This window comes from Mustelus asterias, chromosome 24 (assembly GCF_964213995.1).
Source record: "Mustelus asterias chromosome 24, sMusAst1.hap1.1, whole genome shotgun sequence".
NCBI classification, from domain to species: Eukaryota; Metazoa; Chordata; class Chondrichthyes; order Carcharhiniformes; family Triakidae; genus Mustelus; species Mustelus asterias.
In genome coordinates, this window is record NC_135824.1 from 48,163,992 (window position 1) to 48,189,993 (window position 26,002).

At 44.5% G+C, this 26,002-nt stretch overlaps 1 protein-coding gene across 2 annotated transcripts in view; it reads right to left on the minus strand.

Moving 5' to 3' along the window:
- The window catches only part of LOC144511368 (ryanodine receptor 1-like), a 495,584-nt gene that overhangs the window by 145,806 nt on the left and 323,776 nt on the right, over positions 1-26,002 (minus strand). For both annotated transcript variants that reach the window (XM_078241663.1, XM_078241662.1), the window contains exons 64-69: positions 22,154-22,235; positions 16,642-16,772; positions 11,955-12,275; positions 10,357-10,597; positions 9,724-9,811; positions 3,102-3,194 (exon numbers count right to left, since the gene is read on the minus strand). In XM_078241663.1, the coding sequence (XP_078097789.1) occupies positions 3,102-3,194; positions 9,724-9,811; positions 10,357-10,597; positions 11,955-12,275; positions 16,642-16,772; positions 22,154-22,235 (956 nt within the window). The remainder of the gene's footprint in view (positions 1-3,101; positions 3,195-9,723; positions 9,812-10,356; positions 10,598-11,954; positions 12,276-16,641; positions 16,773-22,153; positions 22,236-26,002) is intronic.

Below are 26,002 nucleotides of genomic sequence, written 5' to 3' on the forward strand. Positions count from 1 at the left end.
CGCTACTCCTCAGATACTGAAGCAGTCAGTGTCCATATGCAGCAAGACCTGGACAACATTCAGACGTGGGCTGATAAGTGGCAAGTAACATCCGCACTATGAAAATGTCTCCAACAAGAGAGAATTTAATGAATCCTATTTGACATTTAATGGCATTACCATTGCTGAAAGCTCCCTCTATCCACATTCTGGAGGTTACCATTTGACCAGAAACTGAATTGGACTAGCCATATAAACACTACAAGAATAGTTCAGAGCTGGGAAATTCTGCATCAAATAACTCACCACCTGACTTTCCAAAGCCTGTCCACCATCTCCAATGTAAAAGTCAGGATCGTGTCGGGAAACGTTCCACTTGCTTGGATTAGTGCAGCTCCAACAACATTCAAGAAATTTGACACAATCCAGGGCAAAGCAGCCCCACTGGATTGGCTCCCCATTCGCCACCTTAAACATTTCCCCCTTTCCTCCACCACCAGCGCACAGTGGCAGCAGTGTATACCCTCTACAAGATGCACTGCAGCAACACACAAGACTACTTTGACAGCACCTTCTAAACCTGTTGCTTCTACCACCTTGGAGGACAAGTGCAGCAGGTGCATGGGAACACCACCACTTGCAAGATCGTGCCGCCCCGCCCCTCGACATCCTCCCAAACCACACACCATTCTGATTTGGGAACTATATCACTGTTCCTTTATCGTTGCTGGGTCCAAATCCTGGAACTCCCTCTCTAACAACACTCTGGATGTACCTACACCAGGTGGACTGCAGCGGTTTAGGAAGACAGTTCACCACCACCTTCTCGAGGGCGAAAAGGAACGGGCAATAAATGCTGGTCATGCCAGTGATGCCCACATCCTGTGAAAGAATGTAATATTGCTGGGATGGCCATTGCTATGACCATACTCACAGCAGGGCAGAAATCATTTAAGTTGATGGGTATTCCCATACTGGATCCCCCTTTTCACATCATACTTGTCCTCGTCCCACATTCAGAGACTGCATAAAAATCGAGAATGTGATTATATCCGGTACGAATTAAGTGCTGATATTTTAAAAAATAACTATTATTATTCCAGCACTCCGGATGTGATCTTCAGCATGTTTTTCCATTTTGATGTGTAAAAACAAGTCCCGGGAATGTCACGATTAGAACCAAGTTAAAATTAACTTGCTGAAACATGCAGCCCCGAGGACCTTTGGGGAAAAAGAAAACTCCGGCCAAAATTTTCCAGCCGTTCCCGCCAGCGGGATTTTCCGGTCCCACTGACAGCGACATTCCTTTCCGGATTCCCTGGTGGCGGAGGTTGCGAAATAAGAGAAAACCTGCTGACGGGGTCGGAACGTCTGAGACCGGCCAATGCCGGGTCGCCTCTGCATGACACACCACAGTTTTGGGGGTTGGGGGGGGTAAAGAGGTAGGATTCTGCCCTGGGTTTCTGCTTTAAATTGGACGCTGGCGCCCAGGAGGAATTGGTAGCTGGTAAGATACGCAAGTTTTTCTTGCAGGGGGGAAAGAGGAGAAGGGGAAGTTGTAAAAGATAGAATAGCCGATGTTTAAAGGAAAAAAATCGAAGGTTCAAAATAACTTTTAAGAATGGGAAAATGAGAAACTGGAAAAGGAGAATTTACAAAACAATCAAATTAAAACTGTTTGAATCGTTTCTTTAGCTCTATGTAGTTATTATTACTGTGAAAAAGTTATGATTGATATTGGAGAGCAGCCTTGTTGCTGTAATATTGGTGTTTAGTTTAACATCTCCATTAGGAATTTCCCTCAACTGCCCGTAGCCCGAAGTTTAATTTTACTGCAGTAAGATAAACATCTTAAAAAAAAGAATTAAAAAATTACAGGGCTACATGTTTTGAGAGTATTATATTCATCTGAATTAAAGACTCTAACAGTCTTAAAAAATCATTCATATTTTTAATATTTGCAAGTAAAATGTACAATTCATAACCTCTAGGTTATTGAGGTATCGTGAAACTTCACAATTATGTCAATGAAAAATCATATTGGGGCATAATTAATGTGAGGGAACCAAGGGTAGTTTTAAGGGATTGATATTTGCAAGGGTAAACATTAGAAATAAGGTATAGTTTTAAGTCTGATGTGGAGATGCCGGCTTTGGACTGGGGGGTGGGCACAGTAAGAAGTCTCACAACACCAGGTTAAAGTCCAACAAGCTTATTTGGTAGCACGAGCTTTTGCAGCGCTGCCCACTTGATGAAGGGGCAGCGCTCTGGAAGCTCGTGCTATCCATTCATCAAGTGCTATCCCTACTCAAGTGATGAAGGGGTAGCACGAGCTTCCAGATGAAGGGGCAGCGCTCGGAAAACTCGTGCTACCAAATAAACCTGTTGGACTTTAACCTGGTGTTGAGAGACTTCTTGCTGTAGTTTTAAGTAGGTTTAATGCAAGGGAGTTCTAGCTTGATTTCACGCTGAACGGAAGCGCTTGGGTGGCAGTTAGTTGGAATGCGGATCGTATTGCTATGAAAGAAGATTATAAAGCGTATTTCGGGAGGGAAGTTTGGAAACTCTCATACAACAATACTATGGAGGGGGTGGATTCTGAGGAGAAATCTGCAAACACTAAGTGTATGCTAATGGGACCACTGCAGCTCCAAATGGATTCCAACAGCTGTGTTAATCTTAAAACCTCTGTGCATTGGTTAAACTAATGGAGCATTGTATTATAATCAATTTTCCATGTGATTTTTCTTGTTGTCAAAACTAATTAGCAGTCCTGTGACAAGTTTGATGAAAGAAAAAGTAAAAATGACGGTCTTTTGAGCTAGGGTTCCATTCTGGGATCTTCCCATCCAGTTATATCATCAACTGGGGTCGTAACATTAATTACAGATTAGATATGATAAGTGTAAGTGGTTGAATCGTACTGAAGAAACGTGCGGAACAAGCACCTTCACTCAGCCAACCCTACTCACTTTCATTTCACGTTTCACTGTCGGCATTGTGCTGCAGCATTATGGATGAATATAACATTGTATAAATCTGCATTCTCAAGAGAAGAGTCTCTGTGAAATGGTGCATCTGTGGTGGAAGCAGGAGGCTTACAGAGTGACGTTGAGCCTTACCTTGGACATCTTGCTTTTGCTATCTGCAGTGAGAAATGACATGTTGTTGATTTCATTTTGCACCACAAAGTTCTGTTCTTCTCGCTTGAAATTCTGGGAGAGAAAGATAAACTGTTAAGGAACGGAGGCAGCTTACGCCACAGGCTCGCACCGTCTCAGGGCCAGTTTTCAGCTGTCCAGGATCATGCAATTTATGGAGCCATCACACAAGAATTCTGCAATTACAGTGTGCCCCATAATAGTACTAACTTGCAAGAAAAGTGAAACGTAAGGCTATTAAACTGCACTTCTATTTGGCTGATAAATCTAGACTGAAGCCGACCTAATTAGATATTTCTGTGACAGCTCCCAGTCTAAAAGCTGCACTCAACTTAATATACTCAGGAAAAAATATCTGTGCATCGAGTGTGCTCTCAAATTACTATCATCAGTCCACTATTCATCAACCAGTAAGTCAATTAAGTGAATGAGACTGACAGAGTCAGTACTTGACCTGGCTCTGACGTTCGGTCATCGATTTGTAGGGGCCTGAAAAAAATAAGGATAAATGAACGAAAAATGAAAAGAGTGTGTTTTCTTGAAATATGGGTAAACTTAATGAAAAAGACGTTGTTCTTTGTTTTCTTGTGAGTTTCAATATCCTGTTTACTGGGCCAAATACCGTGAACAGATACTGTTTGTTTGAGTGATGTAAGCTAAGCCAATCCGTTTTCTAGAGAGCTGCACTTTAAGCCAATCAGATTACTTAGGGGGAGGGAAAAAGAAAAATGGCGGGAGGCAGAGGAAGCTGCAGTGGGGAGAGACACGTGGGGAAGAGGAAGCTGCAGTGGGGAGAGACACATGGGGAAGAGGAAGCTGCAGTGGGGAGAGACACGTGGGGAAGAGGAAGCTGCAGTGAGGAGAGACACGTGGGGAAGAGGAAGCTGCAGTGGGGAGAGACACGTGGGGAAGAGGAAGCTGCAGTGGGGAGAGACACGTGGGGAAGAGGAAGCTGCAGTGGGGAGAGACACGTGGGGAAGAGGAAGCTGCAGTGGGGAGAGACACATGGGGAAGAGGAAGCTGCAGTGGGGAGAGACACGTGGGGGAGAGGATGCTGCAGTGGGGAGAGACACATGGGGAAGAGGAAGCTGCAGTGGGGAGAGACACGTGGGGAAGAGGAAGCTGCAGTGGGGAGAGACACGTGGGGAAGAGGAGCTGTTTCCATGCGGTAAAAACCCAGTTTTAACGTCGAGGCAAATAATATTTGTAGACTAACATACTTCACAGTATGGGCACAAATATTACTGTGCAGCTAAAGCTCGTGTTTGTCGCAGTTTAGTAACTCGTTTTTTCCAGTTTGAAGTGAAAGGCAGCAAGGTTTAGTCCTGTTTGTTATTTTCATTACTGTTGAGAAAAAGTGTAAAGCGCATCGTCTTGTACTATATTAAGTTCAGTATATTACAAGTATATTAAGTTGAGTGCAGCTTTTAGACTGGGAGCTGTCTCTGCTAGAAACTGCCGGTGAGGGACAGTCGGGCATAATTTTCACTGAGAAGACGGAGAGAACGAGGATTAGCTGAAGCTAACTTGCTAAGTAGCAATGCCGAGGAGGACAGACTTCAGCGCACTGGACCTGCGTCACTACACGGACAGCTTGCTGCATTTTTTTTTCCTGCTGCATCATCTTCTTGTTCGCAGACCCTTCTGGACTGTGTGTGTGGTGGTTGCCTGAGTAACTGGAGACTATACTATCAGACACTGACTGGTATCAGCAGTGTGTTGTTGAGGGCGTGTTTTCTTCATATGTGCACCAACGTATGGGCCCCAACGTTTATAAATCCAAGCGCTTGGTAATATTTTGAACATTTCTCAGGGTTGAAACTGTTTAATTGAAAAATCTTTAGTTTGGGCTCTTTACCTGTTTTATGAGACGCAACAATGCAAGAAAATAAATGTATTTTTGTTATTCCTTTTGCAGGGTTGTCCTGAACCTTTTCTTATTATAAGGTTTACATACTTACCATTTTAGGAGGCACCGCGCTATTATTAATAGGTTATTACTCTAGATTGCAACTGCATACACTAATCCTTTTCATTCATGCCTGTACTGACGTTTATTGGTAAATAGGAAATTTAGCCTAGCTCAACATCAACCGCTAAGAACTCAGGATCCTGTTAATTGAACATTTACATAGTAGCCCCTTATAACATCAAGCACATCCCAGGTACAGCTTTACTTAACTCAGCTGGTCAGAGCATATAGTTGTCAGCAGGGGGTTACATATTGTATGGAGTAGGTAAACCATAAAGAATCCATACTGAATTGAAAGTGAGGATGAACAGGGGACAGAAACATACAACTTTACTTTTTGTTGGAGGAGGTGGTGAAACAAACAATATAGCAACATCAAATACAAATCATGTGTGCTTCAAATCTTTTGGATTTGTAAAGATAAGATTCTAAATAAATTTCAAGGACAGGTGAATTATAACCCAGAAACGTTGACATGGTGTCAGGAAAACCCAAGAAATTGCAATATTTTTCTGTTGGCAATATTCTTATCTGTGAGCGGTAATTAAAGCAAGGGACAGAATGACTGTGTGAATCTAAATTGTGGGTTTGATATGGTAATGAACCTAGAAATACTTCAATTAGATAGTTAAACAAGTATGTTTATAGAACAGGAGTAGATCTGCAGGGTAAACAGGAGTCGGTATGCAGGGGTAAAAGAAACAGCGTCGTAGGTAAAGTATGGATAGAGAGAGTTTACTTTTAATTAAATTCTAAAATCGAAAGTAAGAAATAAAGTTAATCAATTCTGGGAGAGAGCACTTCTAAAGAGAGAGTGGGTGAGACCATAAGACATAGGAGTGGAAGTAAGGCCATTCGGCCCATTGAGTCCACTCCACCATTCAATCATGGTTGATTTCAACTCCATTTACCCGCTCTCTCCCCACAGCCCTTAATTCCTCGAGAAATCAAGAATTTATCAATTTCTGTCTTGAAGACGCTCAACGTCTCGGCCTCCACAGCCCTCTGTGGCAATGAATTCCACAGACCCACCACTCTCTGGCTGAAGAAATTTCTCCTCATCTCTGTTCTAAAGTGACTCCCTTTTATTCTAAGGCTGTGCCCCCGCGTCCTAGTCTCCCCTGTTAATGGAAACAACTTCCCTACGTCCATCCTATCTAAGCCGTTCATTATCTTGTAAGTTTCTATCAGATCTCCCCTCAACCTCCTAAACTCCAACGAATACAATCCCACGATCCTCAGACGTTCATCGTATGTCAGGCCTACCATTACTGGGATCATCCGTGTGAATCTCCGCTGGACCCGCTCCAGTGCCAGTATGTCCTTCCTGAGGTGTGGGGCCCAAAATTGCTCACAGTACTCCAAATGGGGCCTAACCAGTGCTTTATAAAGCCTCAGAAGTACATCCCTGCTTTTGTATTCCAAGCCTCTTGAGATAAATGACAACATTACATTTGCCTTCTTAATTACGGACTCAACCTGCAAGTTTACCTTTAGAGAATCCTGGACTAGGACTCCCAAGTCCCTTTGCACTTTAGCATTATGAATTTTGTCACCGTTTAGAAAATAGTCCATGCCTCTATTCTTTTTTCCAAAGTGTACGACCTCGCACTTGCCCACGTTGAATTTCATCATCCACTTCTTGGACCACTCTCCTAAACTGTCTAAATCTTTCTGCAGCCTCCCCACCTCCTCAATACTACCTGCCCCTCCACCTATCTTTGTATCATCGGCAAACTTGGCCAGAATGCTCCCAGTCCCGTCATCTAGATCGTTAATATATAAAGAGAACAGCTGTGGCCCCAACACTGAACCCTGCGGGACACCACTTGTCACCGGTTGCCATTCTGAGAAAGAACCTTTTATCCCAACTCTCTGCCTTCTGTCTGACAGCCAATCGTCAATCCATGTTAGTACCTTGCCTCGAATACCATGGGCCCTTATTTTACTCAGCAGTCTCCCGTGAGGCACCTTGTCAAAGGCCTTTTGGAAGTCAAGATAGATAACATCCATTGGCTCTCCTTGGTCTAACCTATTTGTTATCTCTTCAAAGAACTCTAACAGGTTTGTCAGGCACGACCTCCCCTTACTAAATCCATGCTGACTTGTCCTAATCCGACCCTGCACTTCCAAGAATTTAGAAATCTCATCCTTAACGATGGATTCTAGAATTTTGCCAACAACTGAGGTTAGGCTAATTGGCCTATAATTTTCCATCTTTTTTCTTGTTCCCTTCTTGAACAGTGGAGTTACAACAGCGATTTTCCAATCCTCTGGGACTTTCCCTGACTCCAGTGACTTTTGAAAGATCATAACTAACGCCTCCACTATTTCTTCAGCTATCTCCTTTAGAACTCTAGGATGTAGCCCATCTGGGCCCGGAGATTTATCAATTTTCAGACCTTTTAGTTTCTCTAGCACTTTCTCCTTTGTGATGGCAACCATATTCAACTCTGCCCCCTGACTTTCCTGAATTGTTGGGATATTACTCATGTCTTCTACTGTGAAGACTGACGCAAAGTACTTATTAAGTTCCTCAGCTATTTCCTTGTCTCCCATCACTAGATTACCAGCGTCATTTTGGAGCGGCCCAATGTCTACTTTTGCCTCCCGTTTGTTTTTAATGTATTTAAAGAAACTTTTACTATCATTCCTAATGTTACTGGCTAGCCTACCTTCATATTTGATCCTCTCCTTCCTTATTTCTCTCTTTGTTATCCTCTGTTTGTTTTTATAGCCTTCCCAATCTTCTGACTTCCCACTACTCTTTGCCACATTATAGGCTCTCTCTTTTGCCTTGATGCATTCCCTGACTTCCTTTGTCAGCCATGGCTGCCTAATCCCCCCCTCTGATAACCTTTCTTTTGTTTGGGATGAACCTCTGCACGGTGTCCTCAATTACTCCCAGAAACTCCTGCCATTGCTGTTCTACTGTCTTTCCCACTAGGCTCTGCTTCCAGTCGATTTTTGTCAGTTCCTCCCTCATGCGCCTGTAATTACCTTTATTTAACTGTAGAACCTTCACATCTGATTCTGCCTTCCTTCTTTCAAATTGCAGACTGAATTCTACCATATTATGATCACTGCTTCCTAAGTGTTCCCTTACTTTAAGATATTTTATCACGTCTGGCTCATTACATAACACTAAGTCCAGAATAGCCTGTTCCCTCGTGGGCTCCATCACAAGCTGTTCCAAAAAGCCATCCTGTAAACATTCAATGAATTCCCTTTCTTTGGGTCCACTGGCAACATTATTTACCCAGTCCACCTGCATATTGAAATCCCCCATGATCACTGTGACCTTGCCTTTCTGACATGCCCTTTCTATTTCGTGGTGCATTTTGTGCCCCTGGTCCTGACCACTGTCAGGAGGCCTGTACATAACTCCCATTATGGTTTTTTTGCCTTTGTGGTTCCTCAACTCTACCCACACAGACTCCACATCGTCTGACCCTATGTCGTTTAGTGCTATTGATTTAATTTCATTTCTAATTAACAAGGCAACCCCGCCCCCTCTACCCACCTCTCTGTCTTTTCGATAGGTTGTGAATCCCTGGATGTTTAACTGCCAGTCCTGAACCCCCTGCAACCACGTCTCTGTGATGCCTACCACATCATACCTGCCAGTCACAATCTGGGCCACAAGCTCATCTACCTTGTTCCGGACACTGCGGGCATTTAAATATAGCACCTTTAATTCCCTATTGACCGTCCCTTTTTGTTTTCGTAGTGTGGTGGACCTTGGTTTACTGAGCCTTTCCAGACACTGTGTCATATTTTGTGAGATGGGGACTATCGTAACCTCTCCTGAGTGCTGTCTTTTCGTGATTTTTTGTAATCCTAAGCAGCTACACTTCCCACTGATTCCTTCACCTCTTGGTTCCCTGACTTTCCCTTCCCCCCCAATCTCTCGTTTAAAGTCCTATTGACCACCCCATTTACTCTCTTCGCCAGAACACTGATCCCAGTTCGGTCCAGGTGGAGATCAAAGGAAAAGAACGTATTTAAGGAGATAAACGACTCAAGAACAGCTTCTTCCCTGCTGCCATCAGACTTTTGAATGGATTTACCTTATATTAAGCTGATCTTCCTCTACTCCCTAGCTTTGACTGTAACACTACATTCTGCACTCTCTCCTTTCCTTCTCCCCTATGTATTCTGTGAACAGAATGGTATGTTTGTCTGTGTAGCGTGCAAGAAACAATACTTTCCACAGTATCCCGAAACATGTGACAATAATAAATCAAATCAAACATTATTTGAGGCCTCAAACAAACTCAGGAAAACAATCTTCCAAAATATGCTTCTATATCATCACATTTGGTGTAGTGTGTGTGAAATACCAGTTTGAAGAATAGATGCTGAAGATTGCAACGAGATTATGAAAGTGGGCTTTAAGTGCTTTGTACCAAGTCTTTGGAGCAAGATTTTAAAACTACTTTCTCAATGCTGTACAATTTTCTTCTTCAGTGGAAAATATATATATTAGATGCCACTCATAGACCACAGTCAATGTGAGAAACAGGTGAGAGAGATAATAGTCAACAGAGAAATCTAGCACTGAGTAGAGTCTCGATCTTGATTTAGTTTGATGAAGATTGTATGACCTACATGTGACTTTGACCACAATATGAAGATGTCTCCCACCATTCTGAAGAGCTCCTCAGCATCGGGGTCTGGTTCTGTTAGCCACCTGGCCCTGTGAATATAAACAAAACCAAAAATAATAATGTGGAGAGAGGGCAAGATGTTTCTGCAATGGGGGAAAAAAAAAATGTACTGCATATAAACTGCCATGATGTGGAGTTGCCGGTGTTGGACTGGGGCGGGCGCAGTAAGTAGTCTCACAACACCAGGTTAAAGTCCAACAGGTTTATTTGGTAGCACGAGCTTTCGGAGCGTTGCCCCTTCATCAGGTAACTCACCTGATGAAGGGGCAACGCTCCCGATAGATCAGGCTTGTAGCTTCCGTTCAGCTGCTGGGTTTCTCGATGCCCAGGAAATTCAGCCAAGCAGACACTAAAACTCAAAGTTAAATTTAAGGTAAACGGGTACTTCAAAATATTTTCAGGTTGGATTTGCCTCAGGGAAGCAAGTTAGTCACATCAGCCCAACACTTCTGTTAAAACTAAAAGCAGGAGCTGATTTACAATCTTGAAATCTAACCCTCCCCCCCCAACCCCCGCTATCCCAGTGGGATTAAATTAAACCAAAATGCTTGATATGAAATCGCAGCACAGTCACCTATTATTGTCCACATAGCGAATCAGCAGCGGATACAATGCGTACAAATCGCGACAGAGGACAGAAAATTCATCTCGAATCAATAACTCGTTCTCCACGGCATCACTCTTTCCCTCCATGCGCAGCTGATCCTCTTCGGCCACCACCTTTCCCGATCTCTTCCTTAACTTTTCCATTGTCGGGATAAAATGGGATTTCAGCAGCTCAGGTTTGGCCTTGCTGATAATCGGCTGCGCAAAAACTGGATGGAGTGAAAACAAAACAAGTGCCAAGAGAGAGATCAGTTGTCTTGTACGATAAACACGTTCAAATCATTTGCTTTGGCATTGTATCTTCTTGCATACCGAAATTGATTAATATTGTTTAATGCAGGGCTTCCCAAATAGCAGTGCCGTTGAGATGAGGTTTTGGGATTGCAAACTCAGAGGTAGCAATGGCAGCATGGAACTCGGACTGAGTTTTCATAGCTGCAAGGCCACTTGCAATGTTCGTTTTGTCTCTATTGGTGGGCATAGCGGGACTGTCCGTTTGCTGAGGCCAGATGGGCTCCTACCACCGCCGACTATAGTAGGGTAGAAGGTACATTGATTAGCACTGCTGCCTCACAGCGCCAGGGACCCGGGTTCGATTCACGGCTTGGGGCACTGTTTGCGCAGAGTCTGCACATTCTCCCCGTGTCTGCTTGGGTTTCCTCCGGGTGCTCCGGTTTCCTCCCACAGTCTGAAAGACGTGCTGGTTAGGTGCATTGGCCATGCTAAATTTTCCCTCAGTGTTCCCGAACAGGCGCCGGAATGTGGCGACTGGGGGATTTTCACAGTAACTTCATTGCATCGTTAATGCGAGCGAACCCACTTGTGACACCAATAAATAAACTTTACTTTTTACATTGATCTTTGCTTTTTTCAGGGTAAATTCAGCAGGTTTAATTGCCCCACCTCTTCATTCCACACCCACCCCCCCCCCCCCCCCCGCCCCCCCAACTCAACAACTTTATAATCCACCCAACCACTCACCACCCCATCCAACAACCCTTGTCCTTGAACCAGAGCTAACCTGTCCAGTTTGCATTTGAACAAAGTTAGACAGCTAAGTGCTCCCGGCTGCATTCTCCATGGCAACACCCCCAGCAATCAGAGCCCACTTGCCAACCAATCAGCCCGCTCTCGTAATGCAGTTGAATTGTTGTTTCCCCTTTACAGCTGGGAATTTCTTGCAAGCTATCCTGGTGAGTGCAAGATGGAAATCTCAAGATAGCATGACTCTTTGTTTAGTACGAAGTGCCACAACACCAGGTTAAAGTCCAACAGGTTTATTTGGAATCACGAGCTTTCGGAGCGCCGCTCCTTCATCAGGTGAGTGGAGGTAGGTTCACAAACACGGTATATATAGAGACACAATTACAAGATAATTACAGGTTGGAATGTGAAGAAAAGTAATCAAGTCTTTACAGGTAACCAAGTCTTTACAAGTACGAACAGTGTGGGTGGGGAGAGGGATAATCGCAGGTTGAAGGGGTGTGAGTTTTTCAGTAAAACATAGCAAGTTGAATAAATGACTCTTTCTAATTATACAGCATGCTTTCCAACTTATCACGGTACCTGCAAGTCTTTTCATCCACGATGCCTCATCGATACCCAAGTTGTTAACTATGATCTTCAGAATATTTCCCAGCAGAGCATTAAGGTGTTCAGAGGTGACACTAGTGCAGCATTGTGTGTCCTCGTCAGTGATATTCTCACATCCATGTTCCCACCACCGCGGCAGGTAGTTGCACAACATGGGAAGCGTAATTTCAATAACGTGTGGCATCTCAGTGTAACGGGCCCCAGACTCTGCGAGGTCATTGATTTCCTTCATGAGATAGTCCAAGTCAGGAATATCGGAACACATTTCGTGAACACTACTTGGCAAACCCAGAACTGTTGTGAGAAAGGAAATTCAAACTAGATTACACCCAATCAATTCTCCGAACATAACAGTACACTTGTTCTTTCAGCGTTTAAATACAATAACTGTCCAGTATTTAGGGATATTTTCAGTGGAATTCTCTGGCCTCGCCTGCAGCTGGGGTTCTCCAGTCCCACTGCGGCGAATGGTGTTTTGGCTGAGCGTCAAGTTCTCCGTTTTGGCTGGCAGCGATGCGCAGAGGTCAGAGAATCCCACCCCTTATCTCTCCTTCAATGACTCAGAGCATTCCTAAGCCAAATAGAAGGACCCAGGTTCATTTGTGCTGAGTGAAGTAATCACAGTAGGTGATGGGGGGGTGCTGGAATTAGAACACCCCAAGTTATAGAGTCATAGAGGTTTACAGCATGGAAACAGGCCCTTCGGCCCAATTTGTCCATGCCACCCCTTTTTTTTAAACCACTAAGCTAGTCCCAATTTCCCACATTTGGCCTATATACCTTTATCTTACCCATGTAACTGTCTAAACACTTTTTAAAAGACAAAATTTTTCCCGCCTCTACTACTACCTCTGGCAGCTTGTTCCAGACACTCACCACCCTCTGTGTGGAAAAAACTGCCCCTCTGGACCCTTTTGTATCTCTCCCCTCTCATCTTAAACTTATGCCCTCTAGTTTTAGATTCCCCTACCTTTGGGAAAAGATATTGACTATCTAGCTGATCTGTGCCCCTCATTATTTTATAGACCTCTATAAGATCACTCTTAAGCCTCCTACGTTCCAGAGAAAAAAGTCCCAGTCTATCCAGTTTCTCCTTGTAACCCAAACCATCAAGTCCCAGTAGCATCCTAGTAAATCTTTTCTGCACTCTTTCTAGTTTAATAATATATTTTCTATAATAGGGTGACCAGAACTATACATAGTATTCCAAGTTTGGCCTTACCAATGTCTTGTACAACTTCAACAAGATGTTCCCAACCCCTGTATTCAAATGTTCTGACCAATGAAACCAAGCATGCCAAATGCCTTCTTCACCACTCTGTCCACCTGTGAGTCCACTTTCAAGGAGCTATGAACCTATACCCCTAGATACCTGTTTTATAACTCTCTCCAACACCCTACCATTAACTGAGTAAGTCCTGCCCTGGTTCGATCTGCCAAAATGCATCATCTCATATTTATCTGAATTAAACTCCATCTGCCATTCGTCAGCCCACTGCCCCAATTGATCAAGACCTTGTTGCAATCCTAGATAACCTTCTTCACTGTCCACTATGCCACCAAATGTCATCTGCAAATTTACTAACCATGTCTTCTAAATTTTCATCCAAATCATTAATATAAATGACAAATAACAGTGGACAATAACAGTTAAGCAAAGGGCAAAATCCGTCAAGGTGTAAACTGCTGGTTGCTATCCAGTGACGCCTATTAATGGTGCAGTATTTGGATACCAAGTAAATGGAGAACTGGATTTGGCTGCAATGCCTTCTGAAGACAATTATGTGCTGACTTTTCTCGTCACATATGGACAATATCCACTTGGATGATGTATCTATGGCCATCTATGGACCTGGATCACAGTAAGGAGTCAGAAGAGAAAAACTAATGGAGAGAACTAGTGAGTGAAAAGAAAGTGTGTCACAGTAAAGATTGGGGCGGGATTTCCCACGTCACTGGCAGGTGGTGGGGTATTCTGGTTCCGCCATTGTCAACGGGCTTTTCTGTTGAATACACCCCTTACTGCCGTGAAACCCGCAAAAGGGGGTGCGCCCTTGGTGAGACCGGAAAATTTGCCGGCGTGAATGGCTGGGAAGCTCCTGCCCAGGTATTCACTCTGTAGGAAAGTAATACTTTAATTAATTAATTATTAGTTCATTTAAAGTAAGTTTTCTTTAAAAAAAAAGTCCAGGAAAACCTACATTATTTCTTGATTTACAGCACAGGTTACCTAATGCATTCAGTGGAGTTCGACTTTTGTGCACTTTGTTGTCTCCACAGATTGAGTCATTGATTTCATTGAGCCATGCCCTGGGTTGCATAAGGTAGGTAACTTGGCGAGGGTGGGGGCACAGGCAGGACAATAACATACACTGGGGAATGGCTGAGAGCTTTTGCTGTTGTGTAGTATGTTGGAATAATGATATAGGGAATAAGAAGTCAAGTTACCAATAGTTATGAGGTCACTTTGGATCTGTCTAACCATTTTGGCAGCTATATATCTAGCACATAAATAGTCCATTGAGCTCAACTCTGTGTCGCCCGACTTCATCAAACCCTATTATCATATCCTTCTACTCTGTTCTCCCTCATGTACTATCTAGCTTCCCTTTAAATGCATCTCTGCTGTTCGCCTCAATTATTCCTGAGTAAGTTCTACATTTTAATCACTCTATGTGTAAAGAAGTTTCTCTTGAATTCCACTTGAGTTTATTAGTGACTCTCTTATATTTAAGATGCCTTTTCCATGGCAGGATCCTGCCGTGAGGAACATCCATTGACTTTGGAGCAGAAGATCTCGATGGCGAGTGGGGCTAAAAAATTCCGACCCTAGTTTAGTACTCCCTGACAAGCCTTCTCTGCATCTACTTTTCCAAACCCCTTCACTGTTTTAAAGACCTCTATTAGGTCAGCCTACAAAAACAGTCAGGTTCAGTGTTTTCTGATAGTTATACTCTCCTGGTTCTGGTACCCTTCTTGTATATCTATTTTGCATCTTTTCCAGTGCTTCCCCCCTTTTTTTTGATTAATGGAGATCTAAAATGGGCAAAGGAGTCTGAGCATGATCTAGCAAAGGTGATGTGAAGGTCGTGTGAAGGTGAAGGTCTTGTGAAGGTTTTGATAATATTTTTAGTCTGGAAAAAAATCTATGTTTTATTTGCTATTTTTGTGGTTTTGTTAACCTGTGTTGCTACTTTGAATGATTTGTGAATCAGAATGCCTAGATCACTTTGCCTAGATCAATAACCCATTTCAACTCCAATTTTCCAAGGACTATGTGGCCTCTGTATTTCTCCCGCCAAAATACACCACCGCTCACACTTATCTATGTTGAAGCTAATTTTCAATTTGCTCATCTATTCCCCGAATTAATAATCTTTCATTTTTTTGCCTTCTTCCCCAATTTGGTGTCATCTGCACATTTTGAAATTGTACTTGCCGAGTCCAGATCACTTATTTCTGGATGAAAATGTTTGTCTGCTGTTAAGTACTGGTAGTTACTGCAAATATACTTTGAGAAAAGATTCTGAAATTTAGGGCAATTGAAAACAGTTAAGAAGAGGGAGCGATTACTTGAAACTTTGAGAAAGAACTTTGCTTTGGTGTTAAAAAGTGTTATTGTTAATTTTGCTTTCTTTTCAATTAGCTAACTGAAGTATTAAAGTGCAACAATAGGTTATAATTATGGCATTACATTGATGATTTTAATAGTCCCTGAGCATTTATAGGAAATCTATAAAAACATTTTTTTAAATCCGCTCTTTAATATTTGGTTCTACTTGAAGACAGCAACAAATATTATGTCGAATTTCCAGCCATTGCACAAGATATAAAATACAGCCCACAATCTATATCACTACCGATATTGAAAAGTATCTGCATCATTTCTCACTTTACAACAATCTGCGAGGTGCAAATGATCACTTTTTTCTTTGATTTTGGCATTTCTGTGTGATTTGGTTTTTATGAACACTTGGCAATTTTGTACATTTGGGATTCGGGTTAAAGAAATTCGAATGTGGCATTTGTAGTGGTTGGAAAAATGAACATTCTCTCAAATCGGGCACACAGTGACAGTATTAAGCAATGGTCAAATGTAAAACAAAACTTCGAGTAAGGTTGCTAATCTGTATGGAATTAGCAACAACTTTGTGCTGTGGGTCCATGTCCATTTAGGACACTGCCGCATCTGTCCAAGTTCATTTCATGTGGAACTCTTTGAGGCAAGGATATGCGGGCAGCACAGTGGCGAGCACTACTGCCTCACAGCGCCAGGGACTCGGGTTTGATTCCTGACTTGGGTCACTGCCTGTGAGGGGTCTGCACGTTCTCCCCGTGTCTGCGTGCGTTTCCTCCCACTGTCTGAAAAATGTGGTTAGGTGCATTGGCCATGCTGAATTCTCCCTCAGTGTACCTGAACAGGGGCTGGATTTCCACAGTAACTTCATTGCAGTGTTAAAGTAAGCCTACTTGTGACACTAATAAATAAAGTTTAAAACTTTAGATAATTTTGATCTATTTGAGCAAAGTTTGAAACAAGATTCCGGATATATTTATTCATATATATTTACTATTTCATTAACTCATCCCATCAAACAAATCCACAAAATATAATAAGAGGTTGGTAAATGCAATGCCGTATAATTCCTCTTGTACTTACTGGCTCTCTCCCGTGGTGATTTGGTGTTGTAAACTGAACATGCATTATGTTCATTCAGATGATGCTCAAGGAAGGCTACTGGCATAGCAGCTGCAAGCTGGGCGAGACATTCACCCAGAGAGGGACGCTGCCTGTGGAAAAGGACCAAAGGTTTATAACCAAAACCTTTACTGAGAGAACAGATCAAGGATGCCTCTATATTACAGCCACGTTAAAAATAACGGAGGGAAGATCAGGGCCAGGATTCTCCCATCCAGCGGCGCTGCTTGAGGAGCGCAGCTGGCCGGGAGACATCAGCAAGGGGCCTCTAGCGGGACCCACGACCGGCGTCTGACCGATTATGAGTCTCCCAGACCCTGTTTTGCCGTGTAATCAGCACAGGGCTGATTACCGTATGGAAACCGCTACTTCCATGATTAATGAGCCCGGGATGGTCTTCTCCACGAGTGGCTCGCCCCACCCCTCAACCCACCACCCCCGCCGGGAGGGGTTCCCACCAGTGGGGTTTACAACTGTGCCCCACCAACGGAGAAAAGGCGTCCTCACCCCACTGGTGGGGACAGAGGCCATTGAGGCCCCCCAGGAGGTCGGGGGCTGGGGCCCTTGGGCAATGCCAGCGTGGCAACCTGGCACTACCCACTGGGCACCGGGTAGCACCAAGGGGATGGGGCCTACTGAAGGCAGGCCCTACTGTGGAGGGTGGAGGGGGAGGGGACTTGCTGCCTCTCTGCAATTGGATCAGTGGGGGAGGGAGTGAAGGGGCGATTGGGGCTAACCATGGGGTGCTAGCAATTGGGGTTGGCCTGGGGGAGGGAGGGGGGGGTGGGGTCAGGTAGGCCACACTGACAGAGCTGCGCATGCACAATGGCCCGTTCAGCACTAGTCTGCCGGCCTCTGCAGTGGGATGAGGCCCCACCCCCCTATTTACCAGCGTGAATCTCCTCTGCGGAGAAGAGCGCCAGAGATTTGTTTAGGTATGTACGCCTCAAAAATGGGCGGGAAATTCTTCTGTTTACCCGTCCGTTGGGCACTTAAGTTTTTTTTTGGGAGAATCCCGGCCCAGATTGTTAAACAATAAAGCTGTGATGGTAGTGTGAGTACCAATGCATCTGGATATTCAGAGATATGACCGTTGTAACATCGATCACATCCCATATCTCTGATAACAACAACAATATAATTGAGGCTGATCATCAGGAAAGCATGCCTGTCAGATGAAGATCCTTTCTGCTTGTATTAATGTAGATTATTTATTCATGAGCTCATTCTCACTTGATTTCACCAGTAGGAAGTTCTATATAGCTTGCAGTATTATAAGCAAGGATATAGCTTTGCATCATCACCACTGAAGGAGTGACAATAACTAATAAACCCAAAATCATAACCCTCTTCGACGCATGATAATGTTGGCCGGAACTTTCCAGCCATTTTTCAGCGGGATCTTCTGGTCCCGCCAATGGCGCATCCCCACTGTGGGTTTCCCAGCGGCATGGAGGGGGCTTCAATGGGTGGTAACTGAGGGGTCACCTGGGAGGTCGGGGCCAAAGGAGGGTGCATCATGGCAGTGCCCACTGGGCAGTGCCAAGGGGGTGGGGCCTGAGGGTCGAGGGTCTACTTGGGGAGGAGGGGGAATCCACTGTGCACTGTGCATTATGGATCGGTGGGGTTGGGAGGGAGGAGGCGATCGGGGCTAAAAACATTTGTCTGGCCGGGGGGCGGGCGGTGGCCGGGCTGGTCATGTTTTTGGACGGAGGGGGTGGGGTGCACGGGGGGGAAGCAGTCAGGGCTGGTCATGTGGGCGGAGGGGGGGTGGGGGGTGGTCAGGGCTGGCCATGGGGGGCTGGCAATCAGGGCTGGCCAGGTGCAGTCAGGGAAACCGGCGTGTCATGGAGGCCAGGGAGCGATCAGGAGGCCAGCAATGGGGGGACCAATGTGCATGCACCCATCTCCCCACTGAGAGATCGACGCATGCGCAGTGGCCCCTTCAGTGCGTTGATGCTAGACTCTCGGGGGAAGGTTCAGGCACCGGCTCCTCTCCTCTTACTGGAGTGAATCACGTTTGGGACTCTGTGATGCACAGAGTTCCGGAGATTCATTAAACTAAGGAAAAACTCCTGTACTCCTGCCCGTTGGGTATTTAGTTTTTTTTTGGGAGAATCATCCTTCATGTGTTTTAGGCGGGACAGAGGAGGGGCCAAAAGAGGTGGGGGATTAGCAGTATTAGTTAGAGAGCATATTACAGCGGTGCAGAGGGAGGACAATTCAGAGGGGTCGTGTAACGAGTCACTGTGGGTGGAGCTCAGAAACAGGAAGGGCGCAGTCACTATGTTGGGGGTATACTACAGGCCCCCCAACAGCCCAAGGGAAGTGGAAGAATGGATATGTCAGGAGATAATGGATAGGTGCAGGAAAAATAGGGTTGTTGTAGTGGGAGACTTCAATTTCCCTGGTATAGACTGGAAATCGCGTAGGGCTGGGAGTCTGAATGGGGAGGCATTTGTAAAATGCGTACAGGAAGGTTCTTTGGAACAATATGTAGATAGCCCGACTAGAGAGGGGGCTATACTGGACCTGGTACTGGGGAATGAGCCCGGTCAGGTCTTCAAAGTTTTGGTAGGGGAACATGTGGCAAATAGTGACCACAATTCTGTTAGCTTTAGGATAGTGATGGAAAAGGATGAGTGGTGTCCCAAGGGTAAGGTGTTGGATTGGGGGAAGGCTAACTTTAGTGGGATTAGGCAGAATTTGGCAGCTGTTGATTGGGAGAGGCTGTTTGAGGGTAAATCCACATCTGGCATGTGGGAGTCTTTTAAGGAACAGTTGTTAGGGCTGCAGGATAGGCATGTGCCTGTAAAAAAGAAGGATAGGAAGGGTAGGATTTGAGAACCGTGGATAACCAGGGAAATTGAGCGATTGGTCATAAAGAAAAGAGTGGCATACGTTAGGTCCAGGCAGCTAAAAACGGAGGGAGCTCTGGAGGAATACAAAGAAAGTAGGAAAGAACTCAAACGAGGAATTAAAAGGGCAAAAAGGGGTCACGAAATGTCCTTGGCAGACAGGATTAAGGAGAACCCCAAGGCATTTTATTCATACGTTAGGAACAAAAGGGTTGTCAGGGAAAAAATCAGACCTCTCAGGGACAAAAGTGAGGAATTATGCTTAGAGCCCAAAGAAGTAGGGGAGATCCTAAATGAATACTTTGCATCGGTATTCACAAAGGAGAGGGATGTGTTGACTGGGAGTGTCTCGGAGGGGACTGTTGACCCGTTAGAGAAAATCTCCATTACAGGGGAGGAAGTGTTAGGTTTTTTAGGGAATATAAAGACTGACAAATCCCCAGGGCCTGATGGAATCTATCCCAGGCTGCTCAGGGAGACGAGAGATGAAATCGCTGGGCCTCTGACGCAAATCTTTGTCTCGTCACTGGACACAGGTGAGGTCCCAGAGGATTGGAGGATAACTAATGTGGTCCCGTTATTTAAGAAGGGTAGGAAGGATTACCCGGGAAATTATAGGCCGGTGAGCTTGACGTCCGTGGTAGGGAAGTTGTTGGAGAGGATTCTTAGAGATAGGATGTATGCGCATTTAGAAACAAATAAACTCATTAACGATAGTCAGCATGGTTTTGTGAGAGGGAGGTCATGCCTCACTAACCTGGTGGAGTTTTTTGAAGAAGTGACTCGAATGGTTGACGAGGGAAGGGCCGTGGATGTCGTCTATATGGACTTTAGTAAAGCGTTTGACAAAGTCCCTCATGGTAGGTTGGTGCAAAAGGTTGGATCTCATGGGATAAAGGGGGAGGTGGCTAGATGGGTGGAGAACTGGCTTGGTCACAGAAGACAGAGGGTGGTAGTGGAAGGGTCTTTTTCCGGCTAGATGCCTGTGACTAGTGGTGTTCCGCAGGGCTCTGTGTTGGGACCTCTGCTGTTTGTGATTTATATAAACGATCTGGAAGAAGGTGTAACTGGGGTGATCAGTAAGTTTGCGGACGACACGAAAATGGCTGGACTTGCAGATAGTGAGGAACATTGTCAGAGGCTACAGAAGGATATAGATAGGCTGGAAATTTGGGCAAAGAAATGGCAGATGGAGTTCAATCCAGATAAATGCGAAGTGATGCATTTTAGTAGAACTAATGTAGGGGGGAGCTATACGATAAATGGCAGAACCATAAAGGGTGTAGATACGCAGAGGGACCTGGGTGTGCAAGTCCACAGATCCTTGAAGGTGACGTCACAGGTGGAGAAGGTAGTGAAGAAGGCATATGGCATGCTTGCCTTTATAGGACGGGGCATAGAGTATAAAAGTTGGGGTCTGATGTTGCAGTTGTATAGAACGTTGGTTCGGTCGCATTTGGAATACTGCGCCCAGTTCTGGTCGCCACACTACCAGAAGGACGTGGAGGCTTTAGAGAGAGTGCAGAGGAGGTTTACCAGGATGTTGCCTGGTATGGAAGGGCTTAGTTATGAGGAGAGATTGGGTAAACTGGGGTTGTTCTCACTGGAAAGACGGAGGATGAGGGGTGACCTAATAGAGGTGTATAAAATTATGAAAGGCATAGATAGGGTGAACGGTGGGAAGCTTTTTCCCAGGTCGGTGGTGACGCTCACGAGGGGTCATAGGTTCAAGGTGAAAGGGGGGGGGGGGTTTAACACGGATATCAGAAGGACATATTTTACACAGAGGGTGGTGGGGGCCTGGAATGCACTGCCGGGCAAGGTGGTGGAGGCGGACACACTGGGAACGTTTAAGACTTATCTAGATAGCCACATGAACGGAGTGGGAATGGAGGGATACAAAAGAATGGTCTAGTTTGGACCAGGGAGCGGCGCGGGCTTGGAGGGCCGAAGGGCCTGTTCCTGTGCTGTATTGTTCTTTGTTCTTGCTCTTTGTGTCTAAAATCCATAGTTTGAGAAAACAAAGCTCAGCGGCTCCAACTCTGAAGATGACCACAAAGGATCAACTTCAGAAATCTACTCTATCAACAGGGAAACGCCTGGCAGCAGTGCATAGGAGGTAACTAGGCACCTGTGATTTCCTGCCAGTCGGTAAGGCTCCTACAAGAAGCATGCATTGTAAAACTGGTCTTGGTGTATCTGGACTCTATGTTATGAGGAGAGATCAAGAAAGTTAGACATGTCCCCTTTGTTAAAGATAACGTTCGCAGCACTATCGAAAAATGGATTGCTAAGGAAGCTGATAAAGTTGATTGGGACTAATTACTCTTGAGGGAAAATAGTTAAAGCTCTCAATGATACCAATTAAAAAATTGGAGGCTAGGAATAAGGTGGTGAAATCAAGTAACATTTTCATCTGCGGGGTAATATTCTGGTCGAAAATATAAGCAAAGGAGATTACTGAAGTGGACATCTTAGCTGGAGACAGGAGAGTTATGGTAAAACAGTAACTGGGCAAGACAGGTTACATAAAAATGGACAGCCTGACTGGGCCTGTTTTTTCCTGTTCCTTCCCCATCAATGGGCAGTGCAATTTGACATGTCAGTTTGAATACCTTTCCACATATGTGTTCTTTGTGGTTCCGAGCGAATAAATGCTGGACAAGATTCGATAGCAAGAGACTTGAACGTCATCCACTGAAAAATAAGAAAAGTGAACAATGTCAACATACAGCTTCCATAGGGGCACAAATATAAATAGCTCAGATATATAAACAGGATCCAGTTCACCTCTGGAGAAATACTAATACTATATCGAGGAAGTGGCTGTTTGTTATCTGTTTTATGATCAATCACTATCAGCCTGAGCAACATAACAAGGGATAGATTTTTGTCTTCACTTTCTGATAAACTGGAATAAACTTCAATAGAATGAATATTGGGCAGCGTTTGTAAAGTTTAGTTTTAAAGTTTATTTATCAGTGTCACAAGCAGGTTTACATTAACACTGCAATTAAGTTACTGTGAAAATCCCCTAGTCGTCACACTCCGGCACCTGTTCGGGTAACACTGAGGGAGAATTGAGTGCGGCCAGTGTACCTAACTAGCACGTCTTTGGATTGTGTGAGGAAACGGGATCACCCGGAGGAAACCCACGCAGACACGGGGAGAACGTGCAGACTCCACACAGACAGTGACCCAAGCTGGGAATCGAACCTGGGTCACTGGTGCTGTGAGGCAGCAGTGCTAACCACTGTGTCACCGAGGCAATCTACTGTGCCAATAATTACACCTACAATGAAGTTGTAAATCTAACCCTGAACTTCTACTGTGCCAATTGTTACATTAATTTTCATAATATCATTACTGGATAAACATTATATATTGGCAGTAAGGTTTCTCAGTTGGGAATACATGGAATGCGCAGCAAAGTGAATAAATGATCCTCCAGTACCTTTTGCCTCCCACTGTCCCTCACAAATGGCTGCATCTGTTTCCCTTTCCCCTCTGTTGCCCAATCCACCCTTTGCGCCTCCACTTAAGTTTATTCAGCCAGTATAGTTAGTGAGTCAGCATTCCAGAAAGCATTCAGAAATGAGCTAGCCCAGCCTGTGTGGAACTAATTAAAATGCTCCTATCATTAGTTTTTAGCTGCTGTTGGCAGTGATAGACTGCAAGAGGACATAGAGGAGTTGGTGAAATGGGCAGATCTTCACATCAAATTTCATCTGCCAAATTGGGCGGCATTGTGGCACTGTGGACGAAGAAAGAATGTCTATAACAATGATTTAACAATAATTATGGCAATGGTGGCTTTAAAATGGCTATTCTGGCTCGGAGCTAAGCATGCTGGGATTTTCGGTCAATTTATAGATTAAAACCAGATGCCGGTCGTAAAGAGGTTCTGGTCTGGGAGCTGTGATCTGAAGCTTGCCAGATAAGGGAAGTTGTTTACATTAACCGAGACAGTGTGACTTCAATTTATATGGCTGCTTTGTATGGGACATGTCAAATGAACCAAGTCTTATGGCGTTGTTCGCAAGTAATTTCACTGGATGTTCGAGCCATGTAATCAGTTTCTGGTAACACAGTTGGCTGGATGACAGAGAATCTTCCGGAAGTGAGCGGAGATTTGTGGATAAAAAGACATGTGGGCCTTTGTTTGCCAGCGATAACTCGAAGAGACCAACCATCACAAGAAGACTTGTACCCTGAAGGATGCTTCAGAGAAGAAGATAGATTCTACATCGAGGATGTTTCTTGGCCAACGTTTTCCTAAACTCGGTAGTATCTATTTTCAGTTAAATAGTTAAAGTTGATATTTAGTTAAAGTTGATGTTCAGTTAAAGTGCAGTTTAAGAGTTAAAGTCCAGCTGAAAGTTGATGATCAGTTAGAGTTAAAGTTCTGTAACAGTTAATGAGTTGCAAATGTTTATGTTTGAATTGGTACTAGAAGTGTTAAATAATGATTGAATTACTTTCCTTGTTTGTCTCATTAAACTGGAATGCTTGGAAGGTGTTTAAATTAAAGCTGTATAACAGGCACAATGATGAGCACTGCTGCCTCATAGTTTAAAGTTTATTTATTAGTAGCACAAGTAAGCTTACATTAATACTGCTATGAAGTTACTGTGAAAACCCCTAGTTGCCACACTCCGGCGCCTGTTCGGGTACACTGAGGGAGAATTTAGCATGGCCAATGCACCTAACCAGCACGTCTTTCGGACTATGGGAGGAAACCCATGCAGATACGGGGAGAACGTGCAGACTCCGCACAGACAGCACAGAAGGAGGCCATTTGGCCCATTTTGTCCATGCCAGCCCGAGGGCACCCAAGTGTCCTTTCTAATCCCACCTTGCTGCACCTGGTCCATGGCCCTGTAGCTTACAACACGTAAAGTTGCAGATCGAGCTACTTTTTAAAAGTAACCTAAGGTTACTTTTACCCTCTTACTTGGGCGGCACGGTAGCACAGTGGTTAGCACTGCTGCTTCACAGCTCCAGGGTCCCGGGTTCGATTCCCGGCTCGGGTCACTGTCTGTGTGGAGTTTGCACATTCTCCTCGTGTCTGTGTGGGTTTCCTCCGGGTGCTCCGGTTTCCTCCCACAGTCCAAAGATGTGCGTGTTAGGTTGATTGGCCAGGTTAAAAAAAATTGTCCCTTAGAGTCTTGGGATGCGTAGGTTAGAGGGATTAGCGGGTAAAATATGTGGGGGTGGGGCCTGGGTGGGATTGTGGTCGGTGCAGACTCGATGGGCCGAATGGTCTCCTTCTGTACTGTAGGGTTTCTATGTTACTTCTTACCATCAAAATTTTGTACACCTCTAACAAGTCACCCCTCAGCCTTCGTTGCAAGGAAAATAACCCCAACCTATCCAATTTGTCCACATAGCTACACTTTGCTAGCCCTGGCATTTACAGGACCAAGTGCATTGAGTCATTACAGTCACATTTGTAATTTTGCTATTAAATGGTTACTCAGCATCAGCCCTTTTGAATTTAAAACAAAAAGTAAAGCTGCATTACACATAGCAGGGGACCATCCAATACTGATTAAATTGTGATAACATGGTTAATATTTATTTGGTAGAACTTTTTAATATGGATTGCTTCATTGAGAAGTGGATGTATATTTTAAACCGTTTACCAAACAGCAAGACCAAGACACGAACCTCTGGTCTAACAGCCAGACCAGAACATGGATTATTGGTATGCAAAATGCAACATTCATCTGTTATGCGACTTTTGACCCAAGTATGAAGTTTAAATACACAATTAGTTGATCCCCTGTGACACTGCACACAAGACAATTCCGATGTGGTCATCAAATGAAGCAGGGTTAAGAGGTAAGTGGGCCAGGCTTGTCAGATCATCCAGTCCCATTTTACAGTCATTCTGTCCTTATTTTCACTATAAATTTCCTTCGTCATTTTTATAATGGAATCTACCTCCTGCAAACTGTGAGTAGTGGGATTTCAGCATGCCTGCTGGCAGGAAGATGTAATTACAGTGTTACAACTATACAAAGGTAGTTTTCCTACAGTGCAGAAAGAGGCCATTCGGCCCATCGTGTCTGCACCGACAACAATCCCACCCGGGCCCTATCCCCGTATCCCTACATATATACCCGCTAATCCCTCCATCCTACGCATCCCGGGACACTAAGGGGCAATATAACATGGCCAATCCGCACATCTTTGGACTGTGGGAGGAAACCGGAGCATCTGGAGGAAACCCACGCAGACACAGGGAAAATGTGCAAACTCCAGACAGACAGTGACCCAAGCCGGGAATCGAACCCAGGTCCCTGGAGCTGTGAAGCAGCAGTGCTAACCACTATGCTACTGTGCCGCCCCAGGAATTCATATAGAAGAAGCTGACATAAGTGTGTGCCAGTAGAAGATTTTAAAAATATATTTCTCAAGTAGCTTGTTACTGATTAGTGTGCAAAATATATATGTACATA